We start from the raw sequence: 23,869 nt of genomic DNA on the forward strand, positions 1-23,869 counted from the left end.
TGAGGAGAAAAAAACAGACAAGATAAAACTTTGATGTTTGACAGCTTCCCACTGTGACTGAGCTGCAGTTCTACATCAGTCATTAAATCATGATTGTTGTGAGAAGACAGGATTAAAGATAGTGATTGAACAGCAGCAGCTGCTCACAGATGGTCTCTAACAGCATTTAAAGGCGAGCAAAGAAATCTCCAAACCACACACACACAGACAGACAGACAAGAAATAAATGTAATCAAACACATTTTTTGGTCTGCTTTCATTTTTTTAAAAACCTGCATTTCAATCATGCAAGCATTAAAAATACATCTGATTTCACAGAAATGATAGAAAACAATGTGCCCTCTTATCACTGGCCAAAAACCCAAATCAATTCAAGACACCAGCACAAAGAGGCAAATTCCATCTCATAAATTTATGATTACAAATGATAAACGGTGTAATCTGACAGTAAATCATCCTTGATGGATAAAATACTGTGCAGTAATTCTCCCACATAACCAGTTTGTAGCAAAGTTGGAAAGTCCCTGACGGGGATGAGATTTTAGAGGGAATTTAAAGCTTTCTGGACACGGATGAGCGATCGGATAAAGTGCCCTGTTTTCAGAGATGACATGCAAGCAGCACACCTTGCACCTACCTACTGGAGTATCATACGACTCCACTGAATCATGTGGAGGTAAAAACTCTAATTGAGGAAAACAACAACAAAAAATACATTCTGTAAAAAACAACAACTGTTAAAGCCAAAGAAAGTATTCGATTTACATTCGAGTACATTCGATTTTATTTTGTATTTATTAAACTAAAACAATTCACAAATATCTTTTGATAAGAAAAAATTAATTTGCTTTGGGTGTTAACATTAAAGCTGATATTCCTCTTTTAAACACAGTCAATGTCAGCTCACCTTCAAACACACCAAAGCTGCCCTCAGGCCTGGAAGTTGACCAAGAGATTAACTAATTTATCTTCTCACCTTGAAACCTCAATATCCTCCCCTTTCCAAACGGCATTGGCAGGTTTAAAGGGACGTAGTGTTCGTGGTTGCATACGACACGCAGGAACTCAAACTTGAACTCAAACAGTGTCTGCGTTTAGAAACAGAAACCAGAGAGGCACTTTTAACACAACATCACCATTATTCATCATCAGCTGTTGTGCAATTCTTTATCTATAAAGGCTACCACTGTTTTGTATTGTCAGTGTACCTTTGAGTCTCCGGGCATAAAACCGTTGATGTAGTTGTTGATCTGCTTGAAGATGAAGCCTCTGTCCATCAGGTTGAAACAACGCTACAGAATGAAGGAAGAAAAACAGTTCTGTCATTATTTCTAGCAAACAAGTAATACATTAGTATATAGAGCTCCTCTGTAAGTATATATTAAACACATGGTGCTTTCAAAGCCAATGCGAGGTCCAGTAAATGTGTCTCTGGACCTTGATGAAGACCGCCAGGCTGTGGTTGGCGTTGCGGGCAGCGTCCAGGTTGTCCTTGTATTTCTGAGTGATGTGTGGCGTCATCATGTTGACCAAAGTCTCCACAGTGTGATGGAAGGAGGCTGAGAAGCGCTGATTCCTGGACAGCTGAGGGAGGGGGAGGAGGGGAAAGCAGATGTTGGTGCAAAAGTCTTTAGAAAAAAGAATACGCTCCAGTTTAAAAGATAAATCTGGGGTGACATTTGATATTTTTCTTTTTGTCAAAGAAATTAAAGGAAAACTATGATTTGGTCCGACATACAAAATTTTCTGTCTAGTCAAGTCCCGAAATGAAAAATCTTATTTCTCTGTGCCATAAATCTCCTTTGATATTAACACATCATATTTCTTCTTTACAAAAACAATGCGTGCTTTTGTTCATATTAGTAACCTACAGTATACTGTTGTTATAAATACCCACTAGAACATCAAATGTGTATTAAACCCTGAAAAACAGTCTATTTTCTGCTGTGTGAGTAATGTTTGCTAAAAACTACAGAGTTCAGCTATTTTAGAAAATTATTGTCTTATTTGAAAATGAAAATATATACTTGTAACCCCTTTGTTGTATTCTAAGTAAAAATTTAAATGTTTGTGGTTGAACGTTGCATATAGGGTAGAAAACAAAGAGTATGAGAGATAGAATATTTTTTTACATTTTTTTTTTTCTATGGCTTACTCTTTTTTTTTACAATTACCAAAATATATGATATTGCCTGCCTTCTCATTTAAGAGACAAGGCCTGACACTTTTCAGTCTGGTATAAACTTGTCTTGTGGAGCCTTTACGTGCTTCCTCTTTGGTCTCCACATTGTGCCAGTGGAGATTAAACACATGGATTTGGTTGCTTATGGGCTTCGAACAAATGCAGCCAATTAAAGAGCACGGCAGCGTGGGACAGACTGTGGATACACAATACTTTTGACTGTGGTGTTGCGGCTGTCCACAAGACGTGGCATGTTGTAAACTGCGGTGAAGAACCTCAACTGTAATAAAGCTGACACGGGAAGACACCTCTGAGTCAAACGGACATGTTGTGGCGAGCTCACCTTCACTTTACAGCTCTCTATCAAGTACTGAGCCATGGACTTGACTAAGGCTTCAAAGAAATACCAGGAGTACTGCAAGGTAGACAAGCATAAATCAGAGAACAATAAAGAGGAAAATGATGTCAGTTATAATTACACAGTGTGAAATCCTTTAAAAGGGAACTAATATGTCACCTTGAGCAGCTTGTTACTCGTGAGGAAGTCAGTGGAAGGTTTCAGGATTGCGGTCATTGCTTTAGCCAGCTCCTCGTGCACAGTTCGGGTGGTGGAGGACGTGTGTGGCTCAGTCCTGAAGACATACTGTACGAGACACATGCAAAGACGGACAATTCACCGGAGGGAAAATAAGATGTAGTTTAAACCAAAATTCAAATGAACTTATGATATGTGAAATTTTACCTTCACATAAGATCTAAGGTAGTGCTCCAAACCTTCCTCGTGGCACTGAGCTACAATGTGAATCATCACTCTAGTTGGAAACAACAGAAGATTTATTAACAATTTTACTCACAAATGCTGCACTCACAACACTATCCAAGTGAAATATGATATTTCATCAATCATAAAACGCTTTTGATTTTAAGATGTTGTAAAGTGAAGGAACATTTCAGTGGTGCTCGCCTGGTAACGTTGACTGCCACGTCCTCTTGGGTGGCGCTGGTCAGGACCCTAAACAGCTGATTGAGGGTGGTGGGCAGGAACTTGATCATCACATGACTCTCCATGGCATGCAGACTCTGAAGGTTAAAACATCACAGGAGATGTATTTCTGAAGAGTTCAATCCACAGATCCTCATAACAATAACAACAACAACAACAACAACAACAACAACAACAACAACAAAATCACTTTTAAATAGTGCATATGAGGCCGATACAGAATATTTTGCGAGGAGCCTGATTTAATAACAACGACAGGAGGACATGAGTGAGCAACCCTGCTAATCACCCACACTGCACACTCCAGTGCCTAAAACATGGCAGCGCATCAGTGCCTGTGAACAGGAAACTAACAGGAGGCTGCCAAGTAATTTGGCGAGCTGCCAGTCAGCATGGGTGACCTGCTGTCTGACCCTCAGGCTATTGTTCATGCTCGCTGCTGTGTTTACATTAGAAACCCAAGAGATGCATTCGACCAAATGTTGCTCTGCAGGTCAATGTTCAGCAGGGGAAGAGTCGACCGGGATTCTCATGGACAGAGAGTGTGATGGAAAAAGTAATAACATAGCTGCCAGGACCATAGGAAAAAAAAAAGAAAAAAAAAAGGAAAATGAGCTATGCCTTTGAGAGATTTACTGGTGTCAGCCTAACCTCTGCAGGTAAATAAATTCTGTTTAAATGGCGTTGGAAAAAGCTCCGCACAAACTGTCCAGAAGAATGCGCTGTTGTAGAGCTACAACTAAAAACAGGACATTAATCTCCATGTGAATCAGCACCAACCAGGTGTGACTGTTAGTGGTTTCATGGGGAATACAGTTAGTGTGCAAGTTAATAGAGAGGCAAGTGTGAAAATATCCTGGTAGCTATTCAAAAAGTCTCAGATGTCAGTCTGGTCAGACTTAAAAGTCCCACTGTTCATTTTATGCAACCTTGCAAAGCATGTGGACTCAGTTATACAGCATAAACACTGACATGTAAACTGCACGTCTACTTTTGTGGGTTGTGGTTTAATGGCTCAGTGTAGCATAACAGTCTCAATAAAGTTTATTTCAAGCTGCACTGCCATTACTAGCCAATTAATTGACCTACGTGACAGCTGACAAGTCGACAGTAAACCTACATCTACATGTTGCATTAGAAACAAACAGCAAGAACAATGTCTAAATTAAATTACAATATGTACAAAAAGATAAGGAGTTCTAATGGTGTACAATCTTTACCCTGAATTTTTACAATGACTGCTTTACCTTCAGGTATTTGACCAGTTCTCCTCCTGACAGCTGGGCAGCTGATGAAGAGCTCTGACAGTGATGAAAGAAATTGTGCAAATGTTGATCCTGAAAGACAAAGAAGTTCAGAAAATAGGATTTTTTTTTTTTGGTTGTTTGGATGTTTTTTTTTTTTTTTTTTTTAGAAACAGCCTAAAATTCAGAGGACAAAAAAAAAAAAATGGATATGATGCAGATGAGTCAGCAGTCTTAATTTTCTAAAACGAACCTGAGTGTAGACAGTGGACACAAGATGCGCGGACACCTTGAATAAGGGCTTGCCTCCATCCACCCATTTGACCTCAGGACTTAAATGCTGTAATATGAGAAAAAGGAACAATTCTTTGCTCAGTATCTCACATGCAGCAGTTTTTTCATGCCATTTTCTCTGCAGACATGCAGATTCTCATGTCCCACTAAGGGATACGGCTTCTCAGATCGGAGTAAAAGTGGCTGCGGCAGAGATCGAGTTGGATCACACTTTCAGACAATCGCTCTTATTAGGCTGTACACAGAAAAAGTGCTATAAATAGCTTATTAAGATAAAAAAAAAAAAAAAAAAAAAAAAAGAGCCGGCCAATCACATCATGAAGTGGGGGTGAATGTTGGATCGTTAGTTTTGCAGATAAAGGGGGACACAGATACCTCATTTTCAACACTAACAAACCATCTGACATGCAATTTCGACAAAGCTTAAATCCTGCTTAACAGTATTATATTATTGATAATATGAATCGCAGGCTTGTGCATTTCTTTCCTGTCATCTCCAAAATGTCTTGACAGACATAACCTTCACATGTTTTGCCCCAATGAACCAACGATAACTCTGGAAATATGAGGCCAAACAACTTAAGGATGTGTTTCTACCTTGCTGGCTCCCTCCTGACAGCTGAGGTATCCAGCAGGGAGGTTGGCAGCCACAGGGATCTGACTCTCATTCATGATCACCCGGCCGTCCTTCAGCAGGGGGAGCCAGGCGTAACCCACTGAGGAGCAGACAGAGGAGAGGCTGGTCGCTTAAGAGCTTTGCAATTCATACCAGAAACAACAGCAACACACAAGACTGTTTGTGTAAAACAGAAATTCTGATGCTTTTAATGACATTATGAAGTTTTGCCCGTTTGTATTGGGTGTCTTATGTTGAGTTGAGATGCAGTGTTTTACCTTGCGTTTCAACCTGCTCTCTCTTTTTGGTGCTGGCCTTGCTGTTGCTCTCACAGCTCACGTGGTAGAAGGTGAAGAGCAGATGATGCTTCTCGTGGAGCTGAGTTGGCAACTCAAGCTTAAACTAAAGCACAAATGAACATGAAGTCATCTTCAAAGAGCTCTCACCTGTATGATACAACCTGACACTTAAAGGTCAGGCACGAGGTGTCTTACTTCATCGTAGAATTCGGGGTTCTGCTGGTGATGTAATACTGAGGCAAAGGCATTTTTGGTGAACAGGGGTCCTCCAGGTCGCCCATAGATGCACTAGGGAACGATAATAATAGATGATTAGTCCCAGTGGCTGGCCAGGCTGTCCTTTGCAAGGTGCTACCAGAACACATCAAAGTTTACCTTAAGTGAAACAGCCTCCTCCTCATCTGAGTCCTTGAACTCAATGCAGACAGCGATGTTTCTAGCCTGCAGACAAACACAAGGAGCAAAGTTGACCCAGTTAGTAACACCAGGACTTCAGATCACAAGGAAACTGTCTGCTGAAAAAGGTGGGTGGAGAATCCACTGTATGAAAAGGGAAACATTCATGTTAAAGAAATGAATATTCCTGCCTCTGTGTCAATAAAGCCACAAAACAACACTACATAATAAACGCTGGTGATACCTTTGCAAATGACTTTTGGCTGTCGTACTTCAAGTGCCTCGGGTAGACGTAGAGGTGATTGTTGTAGATGGTGAAAGGCTGAGAACATTTGGCAATGCACGGCACAAACTCCTCCACTTCGAAGAAGATGTTGGTCTTCTCGCTGACATCGAACTGCTTCACAGGAATGTAGGATGAGGTAACACAATCTATATACGGAAGCAGGAGAGGGAGACACCAAATAAACAGCAGGCAGACAATGTAACCCGTCTCAGACCGAGCACAACCAGCTTTCATCTCCCACGTTGGCTTCAAAGTGAATTTAGAGGGCTTACTTATCAAATCGGGGGCTACGTTGTCAATGGTAACGTCGAGGTTTCCTAGGATTACAGGCAGCTTGGCCATCTTCTCTGGCCTGAGGAAGGAAAAATAAACTGAAGTTAAGCCTCTGCTATCACCTACCGAACGCTGAATAATAGACAGGCTTGTGGCTTGGAGACAAAACGGTCGAGTATATGATCACATTCACAGATGTGAGCAAAGATCTTATTTTGTAAAACAGACGAGCATTTTTCCAAAGTTATAGTCACATATTTTCCATCCGTGACATCTGCAAGACTACTCAAGGCTCTTGAAAGGAGAGCGCGCTCATAGAAACACGACTAACTTTCTGAAGTCCGCCAGCAGTTTGAGCATGTCGTCGTCGGACAGTTTGTTGCTGTCCTGTCGGTACAGAGCCGAGAAGCGAGCACTTTTGTCGAGCGTCCCTGAAGCATCTTTGAACAAAGGTCTGCGAGAAAGACAAAAGAAAAGTGAGACTCTTCTCCTGCAAACATTTCATATCAATTTTGTATGAACAAAAGTTTTTATATGATTATGTTTCAAAGAACAAAGAAAGAGCATTAATAAATAGTCAGCTGCATTTCAACGACTGATTACTGTATATATTTTTTGGATTAATTGATTGTTTAGTGTAAAACATGGCACAACTTCAATAACAAATGCTGATCACACTTTTCCAGAGCCCAAGGACATATTTTCAAAATGCTTTAAAAAAAAAAAAAAACAACATTTTTTAGATCAACATTAAACAGAGAAATCTTCATATCTGAGAAGGTTGAATCAGAAAAAAAATGCCGTAGAAGATTAAATGATTATCAAAATTGTAAAGATAATAACATTCAAAACACTCTAAAATTAGATTTTATGAGAAAATCAGTTAATAACAAACCCTTTTTTATTTTTTTTTTTTTTATTACAGTCAATGCTTGTTGCTTCTTTCTCTTTCTGTGTTGGTAAATCTGTTTTCAAATGAAGATATGTGATTTTGGTTTGGTATTGAAACGATTCTCCTTCCTGAAGGACTGCACCACATACTGCTGGTGTGTGTCTGTATGGGCTGTGGCCTTTGTGTGAAAGTACACACAACTTTTTCTAGTGAAAACTAATGTATAAAAGCTGACTACACACACACAGGTAGACATTCATACAGTTAAAATAGTTTTTGTTAGAGATGAAGTACCTTGCTGCCCAGGCAAAAGGCATCATGTACTGGCCTAATCGGCTACATGCCAGCTTGGCATTTTTCAGGACCTTCTGTGCCCCCTAGTGGAAAACAAAAAACAGATTTTAACTTCAGCACAAACACACCCAAGCTCGGCCTCATTACTTAAAGCGCTGCGCTGCCAGTCTCAACACGGGTACACACACAATGAAACACAAACTCAGTTCTTCAATGTGCTTGCCTGAATCACATTACTACCCACCAAGCTCCCCTCAGGAGTGCACGACAACATTTGCGCAGCCAAAATCAATGCTTGTGTTGAGCGTCTGAGCAACTGGTCCACAGCTAAAAACAGGGATGGTTATCTGTGCATGATGTGGAATAACCTGATGGAATCTGCTGAGTGCGGCGGAACATACTGCCTCGAGAGGAGGCTCGTGATGAAAGTTGGAGATGGGTCAGTACCTTGGTGGAGTCTGAACTCTTCATGTACGGGTCAGCACAGTGGTTGATTCCCCCCTGAAGCACCTTCTCCACACGAGCCACAAGGAAGATGTCTGGGTGGGGGCATGTTACAGAGAACACTCCCTGTGGATACGATCGAAACGTTAGTATTGGTAGGTTTGGATGGCTTTATTTAGGTTGGACAGCTGTTGAGATGATACAGAAATGGAAAAAAAAAAAAAAGTTTGTTGTGCTACTCATTCACCTGTCTGGGATACTGCATGGCTGCCTCGGACACCCCGTGGATCAACCGCTGCCCTTCAGGGTGGGTGTCGCCTCCCCCGTTCATATACTGACTGGTGTTACTGGGAATCATGCCCCTGACGGACGGGTGGTTTAAGTCTACGTGGAAGTCAGAGGAGATTTTTCTGCCATTCTGGATGTCGAACAGCGACAGCGTGACGAAGAACGGCTCCACCTGAAGAAGGAGCAGATGATCCCGATGTTTACGAAGACTACCTCATTTTCTGAAAACCTTTTAGTCAACCAGCCAGGACACTCAAGACATGATCAAACATTGTAATGTTGGCCACTCTTAGGGTTAAATGTGAACTGGATAGAATCGCCACTCGATTCACGACATGGAAAAATGCAACATACCACTCAGCTGTCTTACTCGTAACTTATCAATCATTAAATAAACATTAATAACAGTAACGACAACGTGCACAGTTTCACTGTTTGTAGTCCCCATCTTCACACATAGAACATAGATACCACTACTGAAAAATATTAATAATCTGAATGAACGTCAATAAAATAGATATAAAAAAAGAAAGAAATTCATTTCCACAAACAGTAAACTCTAACATCTAACATTACCAACACGGTATCGAATACTAAATGATAAACTGATCCGATATGCTGAATCTGGCGCCATGTTACCTTGCATAACACTTATTGCCATATATTGAGGTATACAGAGCAGTAGTATCACTACATTGAGGTATCAGAATCACCATCAGGTGAGAGAAAAAGTCGGACCACTGGATGCATGTGGAGCTAGAAGCGATTCCTATAAAGTTTCGGTGGAGGGAGCTGGGCGAACACTTTTCGAAGTTTCTGCTCTGCGTGTGTGTGTGTGTGAAGACAGAAAATGTCGAGTCTTTGATGGACAGCTTCCGCTGAGAGGGACAGCAGGACATCCGACTTCATTACACAAGATTGTTAGCCATTCCTGAGCCTGTAGCCTGGTTGCTATGCCAACAGGAGTCCCTCAGCAGCTCAAATAATGAGAGGAGTCCATCCGTCCGCTGTAACAAACCGTCTCATCCGTCTTTAGCCACGAAGAAAATTAGATTTTTGTCATTTAGGGCTTATTGTGGCCAGAAAAAGATCAAGCTTACGTTTGTTGTCGGTCCCTCCTCGTTCTCGGCCACGCAGCTTTGCAGGTTGAACGAGAGGTCGTTGCAGTTCACCAGAACACGCTTGCCAAACTTCTCCTCAAACTGCTTCACGTCTGGCTCTATTCCTGAGAAATCTAGTTTCTAAAGACGGTACAGTGAAGGGTATTACATTTCACCAGGAAGTGTTCGGTTGGATCTTAATACCACACGGAAAAAAAATGAACGTCATCGTGCTTTACATTTAATTACCTGTGTATCTGGGTCCAGCGTGAACAGCTTCAACCTGGTCTCGTTCCTCATCCTGGACTCGATATCTCTTGTGCTCTGAGGAGAAGAAAGGCATTTCCTAAATCGAACCACAAACTGTCTGAAACACCAGAAGCCCTGTCTCGGAGACTCGCGGGCAGTTGGTTTTATCATTAGAAAAAAAAAATTGTCAGCCAGGCTTCATATTTTACAGGCTGATCGCGTTGTGCACATGGGATCAGCGGTGAGAGTCAGGTGGTACCAGCAGCACACTGTAACCTGTTTTCCACCTAACTGTTACCACCAGTTTCCATGCACATGTGGCTTTACTATTGCTTACCACTCAGTGCTGCAAGAGCATAAAGAGCTTTCTTCCAAAGCACCAAATATCGGTATTGGAAAAACTGCATCAGCCAGTAATTCATTTAAACAACACAGATGTCAATATGTCAGCTTTTTCCACTATGGGATATCTTATGTTGGATGTTGCTGGGTGAGCATGTTTAGAAGCGTGATGTTACATTTTTAGTTTTGGTTTTTGGATGAAACCCAAAAAATACTCTGAAAGGAAGGATATAATCCTGAGAAGACCAAAAGGTCTGTGTTTAATGTCAGATCAGATCAGATCTTCAAAAACACATGAATCACTGAGAAATTAGGTGTGTAACCCTTAACTCTTAAATCTAAATTCAAGCCACATGTTTGCGGCAAAAAGGGGCCTTCTTCCTCACTTCTTCAACGGGGAAGAGAGATTTAACTCAATGTGATGACGCACTGAATGTGAGAGCATCCAACTGAGAAAGACGGACCTACCTGAAAGCTGTCCATACTGCCAGAGGAGCCGTCAGACTTTCCAAGATCATCATCTATAAGAAAATACAAGACACGGAACAAAGGTGTAGAACATCAGAAAATCATCCTGAATCTTTACTGACATGTGAAAGTTCAGTCAACAGTAATTAAATTGTGGAGGAATCAGTCAGGATTGAGAGGAAGATACTGCCGGTCTCAGCGGCATATTTTAGGAAAGCTCCAGATCTTTTCAAGCAGAATTAGCTTTTTTTTTTTCTTTCTCAAGCACAGGATGATTAATAAAAAGCAGAGGGTTAGAAAGATTAGTGGAGCGTTTTATGCAGAGGCATGCAGCCTTGCTCCTCCATGGATAAGCCTCCTATGAGACAGGAGGTGAGTATTAAAAGCCTGGGTGGTCTGGTATCACATCTCCACGGACTACATGAACACGGACAGGAGGAGGTTGAGAAGAAGTGAGCCACGACATGTGGATGACGGTGGGAATGAACAATGTCTCTTAAAAACATAGAGTAAATAAACTGCTTGTAATGAGTGGATTTACTGGATATTATAACTGAGGGTCGTCTTCATCATAGGAAGGTTTTGTTCAAACAACAGTCCAAATCCAAAGATATTTACTTCACAATCACAGATGACAAAAGAAAGCAGAAAAATATTCAAATTTACAAAGACTGGACCACAGAGTCAAGACAATTAATCACTTATCAAAAATAGTGGTCAACAAACTGATTTCTTAATCAAACTATTAATGTTTTCGCAGGAAATATGATTTGTTTTTGAGAATTTGAATAATATTTTGACAGGACTTCCACAAAATAAACTTCCTTTTCATACAGACACACACCATCATGAATGTCTCCATTTCTCTTCTCCTGCATGGCGATCTCAAAGCTACTGTGCAAGATCTTGTTGAGCGTGTTGATCCAGTCCTCCATCTCTCCTTCGCTGTCTGCAGCCAGCAGGTAGGTGCTCTTATCCTGCATCTTCAGCTCGAAAGCAAACCTCCGAACCTTGTTGTTCTGCAGAGACAACAGGGGAACAAGGGAGAGAAAGAGTTGTCTGAAAAAAAAAGTGCAGATACAGAACAAAACAACAAGTTCAAAGAAAGACTTTTTGTTTTTGGAAAAGAAGGAATCTGTTTCTGTCTGATACTGAAAGATTGACTAAGTTTAGTTTTTCACATTTAAAAATCAAATATCCAACTATAAACACGGCTGGGCAGAAGGAATGTTTTATCTGCCTCTCCAAAGCTAACACTGAACCACTACCCGCTCACCAGAAGGCAGACAATGTTTAGTTTTATGATTTAAATCATAGCCTGCTTCATTTTAATTCCAACCTCAACCTCACTTCATTGTTTTCTGCTGTTTAAGCCTGTGAGAAAAAAAGATCTGCTAATTATTCAAAAACTGGACCCAAAAAATAAACACAAAAGTTTAGTGCCCGTCTTGGAAAAAAGGTGAATAGCAACACTCAAGATTTAATTCAACTGCCACAGTAAACATTTGGAACCAAAGTGAGTTGGGGAGGAGCAGCGTATTTCATAACAAAGCCTTCATCTCTGCAGCAGAGCCTCTCTGAACTGAGACGGAGCTGCTGAGTGAAGTCATCAGGAAATAAACTGCATCTGCAGAGCTCAACTCTGACCTCCAAACAGCCTCGAAGAGTGATGTCACCGCCTCATTACAGCCCATTCAGAACCAATCAGGGCTGAATCGGCTCCAGTCTATGACACAGCAACTCTACTGAGGTCTGATGCGTATCACGTTTTTTTTTTTTATAAAGTATTCAAGCGCTATTTCTTTTCGAGAAATAGGGAAGTAGTCTCATTATTTTCAGCAGGCAGTGAATTGTTATTGCTGGTTATCTCTGTAGCTTGTCTGTAATGTAGAGACAGCAGAGTGGGAGTGATTGGGAGGGAAAGTCAATATCTGCAGGCTCGCTAAGCAAACACGGGGAACACAGAAATAAAACTGGAGCCCAGATAAGCAGACTTCATCATCATTATCATGATAGGTAGGAGGGTTTTGTAGACACTACAGCTGCACACATTTGCAGGGAAAGTCCTTAAAATTATTTCAACAATACTGTGTGTCTACTTTATACAGTGAGGGAGATGAGAGAAGAAAACAAACCCTCGGGAGGCTTGGCTCAACAACAACTTACATTTTTGAGCCATTTGTTAATCCACAGAGTCTGCTGGTCGCTTAATTAATATATGACAAATACCTCGTGTGCTCGAGCATATGTTGACATCTTAACGAAGTACAGGAGCAGCTTTGGGCTCAGTATGAAGTCAGTCCACATGCCATCCCAGCTACAGCACGAAACATCTGCATTTCTACTCATAGAGCACTTTCTTCTGGTTCAGTTTAAGTCATGCAGATGCAGGGAGCTGTGGGGGCTGTGCACTGCTGTTGAAGGACTTTAGTGCCAATTAGGAGTTTTCTTCTAATGATGGATTGTACATAAAAGTAAAGGCTTGTATAAATAATCTATAATCAAATTATTGGGGTTTCAGTTATCCTAAACAACAGTGTTGAGCATGTTTTAACCATAGACTGGATATAAAAGTGGACGTAGCTTTCTGGTCTGAAAAATTAGGCCAAAGCAAAAGTGCTTTATACTGCAATACCAGCGTGGGCCACTAAGGGTTGGCTCCAAAAAGCCACCAGCCCCGTAGACTCATTCAACTCATGAAATACAAAGTCAATACAAATTTTCCACAAGTCATTATTGTGTCATTCACTAAAGTTATTCCTTCTTATTAGTTTTCTGATGGTCCATCTGAAAATAATTCCATTATTAATTAGATATTAGCTCTCAACAAGCTGTGTTTTTGGGATGTAACTGTTTGATTGACAGGCTTGTGGTGCAGTCAGGTTTCTGCTATTGGTGGGCGGGGCATCGTATTCTCGAGTTCCCAATCAGATCTACCACTCGTTCCTTCCTAATGTGTCCAAATATGGTCACTTCTGGCTTCAAAATACCAAGATGGCGACAGACAAAATCCAAAACTCGAGGCTTCAGAACGGCAGTTCACCAACTAATGGGTGACTGTACGGTTGTTTGCCGCCTGGTTATGACCCGACGATTTAGCCGATGGCCAACAAAAGTAAGGACAACTTGGTGTTTCTTAGAAAGGGACTTGCGGTGTTTCCCTAAAAAGAGAAGAACATAAAATGTTTGGATTTTGTGTCAATTTGTAAAAAATAATGTGTATTATGGCAGACAGCTCCAGTGCTATCTGCCCGTCTCTTCTCTGACCGAACCTGAATATTGCATCAATGCTTCCACCACTGAGGAATGAACCGACGAGGTCTGTAGTTAAAAACTGGGCGATGTAGAGGTTCCGTAAACTTTTGGCATGGACACCATGACCCGCACTGATAAAAACTCCAAACATCTTAAAGCATTCAAATGTCAAGTACACCCTTCTCCTCCTCCTCCTCATAATAGCAACCCAATCTTCCTGATTCCTGATTAATGCCAGCTGGGTGCCTCTTAGGTAAAATCAGGTTCTCTCCATCTATTGAGATGATCTGACAGATGATAACACACCCAGCGAGTCTTGGCCGACATTCAGATGTGAGCACGTGGCATTGATTTTGAGGCCGGTAGGGAAAGTGCTCGGAAGTGAGACCTCGGCATCCACCGTGTTTCAGCCGGCTGAACGTCAGCAGAAAAGAACGACCTTGGGGAAGAGGGAGTTCGGGTTTCATGGAAACGGAGACGAGAGGATCTCACTTTTCAGCAACAGTCCATCTTAGTTAGAGCAATTTGTGTTGAAATTTGGCCTGTTTCAGCTTCTGTTGAGAAATATATTTTCAGTGAAAATAACTGAGGAGGAAGTTAATTTGTCTGTACTGTAAATTCATTGTCTGTTTTAATTTCCATCACGGACTGGGCTACATCATGTGCAAACAGTGTCGGCAGGGATATCCCGTTTGGCAACGCAGGTGATGGGTCATCCATTGTCACAGAGATGGACAATCACTTTGTGCCCTAGCGTACCTGAACCACACCCATGCAGGAGTCCAAGAAAATGGTTCCTTTGGGCTCCTTGGAGATCTTCTCATCCTTGTAGAAGTTTAAATTATAGGAACCGTCCCCGAGCTGGGTTAGGTGGAAATACCTCCTCTTGAACGACTGCAACAACAACAACAAGAAATGACATTCAAATATTAATTACAGGAAAACAAAAAGTTATAAAGTCTACATCCGGTTTGTTTTACAGTTCAAAAAGATTTCTGCCTATAAAAAGATAAGAACAAAAACCTGCAGTAAAACCGAACTTTAAAAATCTAAACAAAAAAATGGTCATTGTAAGGAAAAAAACAACTTTCCATGAAGAGTGATGGGGAAAGGTTTCCTAGTAGGTAGGCAAACAACAAAGATGCTATCATATCTTGATGTTGATACCAACTATCATGTCTCTTGTCTACAACAATTTCCTAGACAAGAGAAAAGACAAAACCTACTCCTGACAGAAACACACTGCTGCCAGTGTATTTATCTTTTTATCATTTCATCTGATTCTTATCATTTGTACACAATGTGCAATATAAGTTCAGATCATTTGGATCTATAAAACAAAACAGGACAAATCAACTCTTGTTTTTATTCCAGATTAATCTAATTATTGTTTGTCATAAATCAATTAATCTTATCAACATATTTTGTTGGCTATCACTGAAAAGAAAACAGCAGCAAATCTTGATATTTGAGAGAAACGGTAAATGTCTGGCAGTTTTGCTCAGCAAAAAAAAAGATCAATTAATTAAATAATAGTTTCAGGTCTTAATGGAGTCATCAATGCTATCTCACCCTCATGGTGACGCTGATGGCACTGTTCATGTTTCCTTTATACAGCCAGCCATGCTTGGTGATTCCTCCTTTCTGGGATCCTAAGGAGGCCGTATCCTGCAGGAGACAAAGACATGAGATCAGACAGTTTATTACGCACAGCGAGGGAACAACATCTCAGCAAGCCATGTCGTCTCCTATAAAGTCTTAAAATCACAAAACAACTTTCAGAAATGAACCAATTCAGGAATAAAATTATTTCACATTTGTCAAACAAGCTGCAGTATTTAAAATACGGGGGAATTAATTCACGCGTCAAAAAAAAAATCTGTCACTTGTTTCAAAGATGTTGCAATACAGATATGCACACACATGCACATCTTTATATTCAAAAGCACTGGCAAATTTTGTATAAAGAAGACCCAGTGTGGCTTCATTTTTGCAGTGGAGCATCATAGAATAATGTCATGACACCAGCTAACAGGCTTTGGCCTTGCTTTGTAAAAAAGCCTTTGATCTGGTGGTTTGAGATGACAGAGCCGGGCTGTCTCAGGCCAAACAAAAGGGCAGAAGAACGTAAAACAAACTACGACTGCTAAACAAAATAAATATCTCCATTTTCATAGCAGATCTATGACACATGGCGTCGGGCCACCTCACACGTCTGAGGTGGGCAGTGCGAGATCACGCCTTTCACATATGACCAAACACAGAGCCACCGTGACCCACCCGCTCGCACCATCTGTAAAAATAAACCAATTAGGAGAGTAATGGAGGAAGAGGAGATGGGGACGAAGCTTACAGCCCGGTCCTGGTTTAGATCGGCCCAGCGTGAACACAAGATGTGTCATTTGCAGTTCACTTCTCAACTTTGACATAGCACAGTGAGGTACTGTATCCCTGACACTTTCACAGTCAGAGCAGCAGTCCAGAATTCTTCTTCTACTGGTCTAATAAAGCATTAGGGGGATTTAAGAGTGCTGGCAGGCATTATAATATTTTCAATGTGAAGCACTGTGGAGTGATCTGAAAAGCGTCTGAAGGAGTTCAGAGCAGGTTTCTCCTCGTCAGTGTCTAGACAGCGTTCATCTGTCCTCAGAGAGGCAGTCACCGGGTTCAGTGTCTCTGAACTCCAATTTGCTCCAGGAAACGCTGTCAAAGACAGACAAAAATAACAACACGCCCACCAAACCAAACAGTCACACTCTAAAAATAATGCCAGACAAAAAGAAAGATGAACAAAGTCACACAACCAATGCTGAATGTGGTCCAAATCCCACAATTACAACCACATCGGCAAAAGAAAGATTCATTCTGGGGATTTTAGAGGAAGACTTTAAATCCTTTTCTCTTTCATCAGCAACCGGGAACCTTGTGGTTTTAAAAACAACAGACAATCCTGCAGGGACTGTAATGGAAGGCGGTGAATGAAGGGTGATTTGGATCTTGTCATTAGTTGTGTTGAAGTCCTGCCCCTCCTGTTCTGGTGGAGGTTAAGCCGAGCATGAGGCTGAACAGGACGGGCGGTGACCCGTGAAGACTTAGCATAGCTTTACACTCTGAGGAATGCTTTCACTCATGACCTAACACACAGTTACAGGGAGAAGAAACCTTTTTCAGTGTTGTACCCAAGATCCTGACTTGTATTTCAGCTCATACTCAAGGATTCGTTCTTCCCTATAGGGGGCGCAGTTCGACACGTCATCTAGACGAGGGTAGGTCGATATCATCATCATACATCTTCTGCGACAGTGTGACCCGACACCCTTTTAGATAATGTTAGTATCAGCTTCGTATTATCATCACTGCTTTGAAGACTCGCATCGAGTGAGAGTCTCCGTCAGGTGACTTATGAACCTCCGACAAACCGTTCCAAAGCCAACAAATAGTCATTTAATCTGCGCAAGACTACACACCCACTCTGTCATGCATCAGTTAGCAGCGGATGAAAAGATCCACATGTTGCACTGGAGTCCTGAAATCTCCCTTTTTTTTAAATTTTCTTTTTAAAACATGGTGCACCAGCAAAAGTCTAATTACACTTAATTCAGCTATTAGATACAAAAATGCCTTTTATCTCTTCAACAGCAACGACGAACACCGGAAAGGAAAAGTGATGACGGGAATGAGACATTTTTCAGTGTTTTCGGTGGTGAAGTTGATGTGACTGTGTGACAAACTAGAAAATAGTAAAATAGTCTAATTAAAATTACAGGGAGGTTATTTCTGGAACGTGAAGGACTAAAAAAGTAATGGTTCTTCACACTGTTCAAGTCTTCTTACAGAGAAGTATCATATAAACTTACCTCATCTTTGTCGACATCTTCATCCACTTCAAACACATGGACAGCCAGTTTATCAGGCCTGGACACTTTACTGTAAAAACAAGCACAGTTCAAGTTTAATAGTACATATTAGGAGATATAAAACAACACATAACATCATCAACAGTACAGTGCAGTTTTTAGATACTTGCAGCTTTACCTCAATATCGGCATTTCTCTGAGATATTATCCATTGCATTTGAAAAGATAAAAAAAACCCTGTAATTTTTCTTTTTATTCCAACTTCTTTATCTAACAGCTTTTGCTACTAGTTATTTAAAGGTTTAGCTTGTAGGATTCATTTGGTTGAGATCTGCACCCTCACAGCTAGATGCCACTAAAACCTACACACTGCTCCTTTAAACAGAAAATCACATGATATTATCCGAATAAAGCATTGAGAACACTTTGATGAATATTTGTGCTTTTGATGTTTTGGTACAATTTATTGCAGTTAATTGAAATTCTAGGACTTGAATGTTAAATCAATGAAATAGTCCGGCATCAGCAGTGGATATCCAGGACACCCATTACTGTTCTGCCCATTTGCTTTCATTTCAGTTCACTCTACAAATCTTTCCAACACATGTGGTCAGAAGTGGTTTGAATGACATCATGTTTTTTACTTTTTTTTTTTTTTTTAATGAGCACTTTAGCATTTTGTAGTTTTCTCAAGAGGGTAAGAAAAAAAACAAAAACCGAATAACTAAATTCCAGCAGCGTTGAAAAGCAGCACTCTAACGCTCATGGAAACATGCAAAGGTGAATACTGCCTGCTGGAAAATTACATGTGCCAAAAAGTAAGTATCACTTAAAACTAAAAATAGTGTGAAGTTCTTAACATGATATTTGCGTCAGGCTGTATTGTTTCAACTTCCCCAGATGCGGTAAAGTGTCAGAACATTTGGCAGCAGTTGTGCTGTCAAGGTCATTGTCAGCTCATAGTCTAACACATTGGCAGTAAAATAGATATTCTTCAGGGAAGAGGCTGCAGCTGATGACACGATCTCCGCACAATGAAGGTGGTTTCCACACGGGCTGTGTTCGGGAATGAGCCGGCGAAAAGGAAACAGTCTTTTTGCGCGGAAATAATAATAATTATTTGCGAGCTGCGTTTCCTTGTAATTTAAATCACGGAAATATTTTGTCAGAAGCGGGGAACAAAATAGGTGACAGGTCGTCTACGCGACCTGAAAAACAGAAAAACCCTCGTGACCGGGCGTCAGTTTAAAATCTCTGGTATCCATGTATTAGATAGAGCAGCTGTTCTTACTTGCCCATCATACCGATGTCTTGGCACACTACAAAATTACCTCTCTGAATGTAGAGTACAGTAGCGCTGGGTATTTTAACTACACACTTACTTGGGAAGCTGCCGGAAGTCCCCAGAATAGTCTTCGTACTTGTAGTTGACGACATGCCAGTCAGACTTGTAGGTCTTAATGCACTGAGGAGACAACAGAAAGTAATTGTAGCTTTGGGAAATGTCAAGAATTTGTTGGACCATTGAGCCAAAGCATACAGTGACCCTGTCAAAGAAAGTTCTGCAAAGTGCTACTGGTCAGATGGTTGAATAGCTTTGGAAATCCCCTCCCCGGTACTGCAGTCCAATGTGGGATTACGAGGGGTAAACAGTGCCCGATAAGTTCTTAACTTTGGGATTCCTCCTTAAAACTAATGACCAGGGTCAGACCAGAGTTATCTGACTAATGTTCAACCTTCCTTTCCTCAACTCAAACCAAGTCAGTCAACACGGGTTAATCCCGGGTCAATTCAGACGGGACCTCGGTCACAACCCGGGAGAGATGCGTAACAGTTTATTCACAGCTTGACAATGAACACGATCGTGGATCTTTCTGTTACGTTTCTTTGTTATTTGTGGTTGTGATTGGCAGATGCATCTCTGATTGAGCAGCCATTTTAATTTTGTGTTTACAATGCTGTACGACGCCTCACCGTCTCGGTCCTCTGCATCTATTTCTCACCTCGCTTGGCGAAGAGATCCCACACTTCAAAATCTTGCCAGATGATTCAATCATAGTCTAGCAGCGATGTGTTTGGAAACATTCGTGCCGGTATCGCACCCTCATGGGAGCTGTGGGGAACTGTGACAATTGCATCACGACTGTACGCCCCCGTTTACAACCAGGGGGGATGTATTCGTCCGCAACCCGGGTGGTACCCTTCACATTGACATCGTCCCTTGTCCGGCCCACATCTTGACAAAAATGATTTGTTTTGAGCAGCAATTAATGGTGAAATCCATGAGGAAAAAAAAAAAGGAGGGGATGGTGACTCAACCTTGTTCCCATCACCCACCAACACAAAGGGAGTGTCTCTCTATCCTCCTTTCCTCTGAAAGAAGACATCTGTTCATTGTTAGAGTCACTGATAGGAGCAGCTCGCTGGTTTCTGTAATTCATAAGAATACATGCCGTTTACCAGAAGGGCTCCTGCAGAGAGACGAGATGCAACCTGATCAGGAGAGGAATCGGACACAGAGAGGCTCTTGTTGGGTTGATCTCCACAGCTGTCCTGGTGATGTCTCGCAACACTTGACCCCGGGTCTTAGTATCTTTATGACTTCAGACAAGGCTCTTGAAACACTGACCTTTGACCTGGAAGGTGAACTGTCTACAACCAGCTGTTGTCTGGCTTAAAAAAGACGGTAAAAGCAGTGCGCCACGGCCGGATGGTCGTAATTCATCGTTTTAATCAGCACCAACTGGAGATGGTTTTATGTTTATTTTTCTTTCTGATTTGACAAAGACTGAAATTAATTGAAAACCAAAGCTGAACCGTTTGATAGGAGACATGCTCAAACCTCAGCCCACACACAACTATAAACCAACACTGACAGAAGATAACCAGAAGTTTGTATAAACTTCTGAAAAAAATTAATTGCACTTCATCATTTCGACATCCTCTGGCCCGAATCCATCTTACTGAGAAGACACAGTTGAAATTGTTCTGATTTCTCCGGTAATGATCTATAATGAGTCCAGTTACCGATTATGCAACAGACCCTGTTTAGCTGGACACAAGAAATAAAGAGGTTTCCTGATTTGCTGTGATTTGCTTTGTACAGAACTGCTAATATTAGGCCACAAATTAAGGTAATAACTCACATTAGTGTCACTGCAGTGCAGCAATGTGTCTGTGAGGTTTATGTGCAAGTTGATATACTTTGCAAACCCTTTGTACAAGATTATATTCAAATTAAATATCTACATTTGTTTAGCCTTTTATAGTGCTTGATGTTTTTACTAACTGGCTTATTAATAATTGAAAAACTTCTGTATTCGTATTATACCGACGTATTTCTGTGTGCTTATTTTGTGAGTATTAATGTTGACCAGATTAAAGTAAGATCTGATTAACCGGACTTCCTCTTCGAGCCTACAAAACTATTAAATGCTGTCAAAGGTTCATCTCTGTGGGATTGCTGCGCCTCAATGTTCCCCTTTTCCAATAAATCTATCTTTTATTCCAACTTCAGCAGAAAATTGTGTGCTTATGTAAGACCATGTTGCTCAAACTAAGAAGTTCATTGAGACAATGTGTTTCCAGAGGTTTTGAATCGGCCTACCTCTTGGACAAACAGACTCTGGGCCTCCCTCTCTGCGTTCTCAGGCACTGTGGGGTACAGAGTTCTCCCTTGCCGCCTCAAAGTTGAAATCTGTGAAACAAAGCAAAAGAAACATAAGAAGGGGAATTACAACAGACCGCAAAACATGTTCAACATAGTAAAGCTGAAACTGAAACAAAAATGTTCCCTCAGTTTACAGTACATAGATTCAGCTGGACGCGGTGGCTCTGGGTGTTTTCTCAAATATTATTCTACGTTTGAGAAAGAGGGTTCAAAGCACTCATACAGCGAGACAGTCAGCAGCATGTGAGGGAGGCAGGATGCTCGTACGTACTTTTCAATTTCAGGACCCGAGGATATGTTTAAGCCTTTCACTGATGACCAACAGGTTCAGTTTGCAGCCATTTCACAGAAGAAGCACAAATCAAGACTCTGCTGTCTCAGTAAAGGCTTCAAATCATAATTGAACAAGACGGAGATTCTACAGCCGTTCTTGTCGCTGCTGTAAACGCTAACAGGCACTGAGACTTGGCGTTATAAATAACTGTAAAGTTTAGTCTTAATGTACACAGTTTCCATATCACACTTGTCTCAGTTGAATTTCATCAGGATTGGCCTCCAATCTGTTTGTGATGTCGTTAAAATTGAAAAGAAAAAAAAAAAAAAAAAGGTTTAAGGTGTATAAACAGAAAACACTAAATTTAAACTACCGAGCGACGATGTCACCATCAAATCGGGAGAATTAATTCTGATGGTACGAATAAAGTGCAGTTGAGCAAAAAGGAAACATAAATACAGACATTCAGTGTTCATCTGATTTAGTTAAAAAGAAACAAGTGTATTCTGACAAATGCTCGTCGGCTTTGTTTTCTATGAATGTGTGATGAGCAGAAAATACCATGACTCCTTTTTATTTTCCTCATTGAAATGAAAAGTGCTTTGAGCAGAAAAAATGTCCATGTCATTAATTTGGAGTTCGGTTTTCTGCAAATGAAGATACTTTTGACCACATATGTTTATCTATTGAAAAAAACATAAATCAGCAACTAACCGCATATGACGATGAGCCAAGCGCGTTATTCTAAAATACAACAATATCCAATAGAAAAATTAAACTGCCAAAGGGAACGTTAGCACAGGAATCACAAGTTCACAGTTTATGGAATTAAATAAGTGCTTTATTAGTTTTAAAGCTTTTCTTCAATCATAATTTGCAAATAAAATATTTCCTTTTGTAAGATATATAGTACAACAGATTGTCAGTACAGTGTCAGGGTTACAGTCTAATGTTGTCATCTTTTCCCACCAGGGAAATGATTCCTATTTAAACTACAGCGCTGCAGTATCTCGTTTATTTCTTATTTACTATTCATTAAGGTGCTGCTGATGCATAATGTTTAAATAGAGTAAAGAAAGTGATACAAGCAGCTTTAACAGCAGATTGGAGGTGAGAACAAACAGCATTAATTCACAAAACATTGAACCAATGTGTGTTTCCTCATATTTGGAGACAAACGTGCAAAACTGCGGTCTTTGTCTTTGGCGCCCTCCCACTTTCGATTATCGGGCATTTGGTGCCAGAAGGAGCGCCGATCGTGTCAACTACAACACATTCCATACCGAGCTCATATTTGTGAACCTTAAGTCTCCTCTTCCTGTCTCCTAGCCAGGTTTCCTGCAGGGGAGATTATAATCTTTACAATCCAAGCAGCAGAAATAAACAGGCATGGAGGTAAGAGGGAGGCAGGAAGTGGGCAACAGGAAGCGTTTAATTGGGCTACAAGTCGCCACGGGGAAACCATGGGATCCTCTGGTTTAATAAGCCACGCATTAGCACGGGATATGGCTGAGCTCGTCCATCAACATTCAAACAGAATATCGTTCTCCTTTCTCAAGCGAAACGGAGCCGAGTGTTCGACCACCACGCCGGCGAAGCGGCGCTTCGAGCTAAATGCTAACACGAATATGAGTTCATTTGATTTTCAGGAATATTAATAATTTAGTTCATGCTCATTGTGCAGGAAACAGTCGTGGAAAATACATTGAAAGAAAAGTTCATGTATATTTAATGCTAACAATCGACGATTTAATGACGTCGTGACGGCAGCAGGTGTCAAACGGAGAGCTGCGTTGGACACGGCAGCATATCGTTTTCCTCCCGTGTTTGTTTTACAGTAAACGTTTTCCTTTGAAAGTGGACACATCTGTCAGAAAGAAAGTTACGGTGTCTACAGCTCATTCGTGGCTTATTTTTGATAAATCAGACGGCCCGAAGACGCGTACGTCCAGTGACATGGTGATTATAAATAGGCCTCAGTGTGAATATGAGCGTGAGGGCTGGTCGGCGTCCTGTCCCGGGCGTAGCCCTCCTGGTGAAGCGGGTACACTAGCGGGTGGACAGAGCACAAAATACAGCGAGGCTGATGGGAATGTCGTTAGGTTTCCAGGTATTTAGTTATAAACCGAAGAATTCCAAGAAT

At 41.1% G+C, this 23,869-nt stretch overlaps 1 protein-coding gene across 9 annotated transcripts in view; it reads right to left on the reverse strand.

The window, feature by feature from the left end:
* Positions 1-23,869, reverse strand: part of LOC138200899 (dedicator of cytokinesis protein 9) — a 71,818-nt gene that overhangs the window by 13,540 nt on the left and 34,409 nt on the right. For 8 of the 9 annotated variants that reach the window (XM_069153881.1, XM_069153883.1, XM_069153880.1 and 5 more), the window contains exons 3-30: positions 21,390-21,479; positions 19,165-19,247; positions 17,783-17,852; positions 15,498-15,593; positions 14,685-14,819; positions 11,515-11,689; positions 10,671-10,723; positions 9,861-9,935; positions 9,612-9,752; positions 8,471-8,683; positions 8,227-8,349; positions 7,780-7,862; positions 6,925-7,047; positions 6,593-6,672; positions 6,279-6,466; positions 6,014-6,079; positions 5,834-5,926; positions 5,618-5,741; positions 5,321-5,439; positions 4,683-4,769; positions 4,433-4,522; positions 3,147-3,262; positions 2,925-2,994; positions 2,700-2,825; positions 2,526-2,597; positions 1,438-1,584; positions 1,209-1,292; positions 977-1,088 (exon numbers count right to left, since the gene is read on the reverse strand). In XM_069153881.1, the coding sequence (XP_069009982.1) occupies positions 977-1,088; positions 1,209-1,292; positions 1,438-1,584; positions 2,526-2,597; positions 2,700-2,825; positions 2,925-2,994; positions 3,147-3,262; positions 4,433-4,522; positions 4,683-4,769; positions 5,321-5,439; positions 5,618-5,741; positions 5,834-5,926; positions 6,014-6,079; positions 6,279-6,466; positions 6,593-6,672; positions 6,925-7,047; positions 7,780-7,862; positions 8,227-8,349; positions 8,471-8,683; positions 9,612-9,752; positions 9,861-9,935; positions 10,671-10,723; positions 11,515-11,689; positions 14,685-14,819; positions 15,498-15,593; positions 17,783-17,852; positions 19,165-19,247; positions 21,390-21,479 (3,034 nt within the window). Of the gene's footprint in view, positions 1-637; positions 686-976; positions 1,089-1,208; positions 1,293-1,437; positions 1,585-2,525; positions 2,598-2,699; positions 2,826-2,924; positions 2,995-3,146; positions 3,263-4,432; positions 4,523-4,682; positions 4,770-5,320; positions 5,440-5,617; positions 5,742-5,833; positions 5,927-6,013; positions 6,080-6,278; positions 6,467-6,592; positions 6,673-6,924; positions 7,048-7,779; positions 7,863-8,226; positions 8,350-8,470; positions 8,684-9,611; positions 9,753-9,860; positions 9,936-10,670; positions 10,724-11,514; positions 11,690-14,684; positions 14,820-15,497; positions 15,594-17,782; positions 17,853-19,164; positions 19,248-21,389; positions 21,480-23,869 lie in introns of all 9 variants that reach the window. The other variant, XM_069153875.1, reaches the window with a different exon arrangement.

The sequence above is a fragment of the Embiotoca jacksoni genome, unplaced genomic scaffold (assembly GCF_022577435.1).
Source record: "Embiotoca jacksoni isolate LCO1_2020_lvr unplaced genomic scaffold, fEmbJac1.0.p SCAF_2, whole genome shotgun sequence".
NCBI lineage: Eukaryota > Metazoa > Chordata > Actinopteri > Embiotocidae > Embiotoca > Embiotoca jacksoni.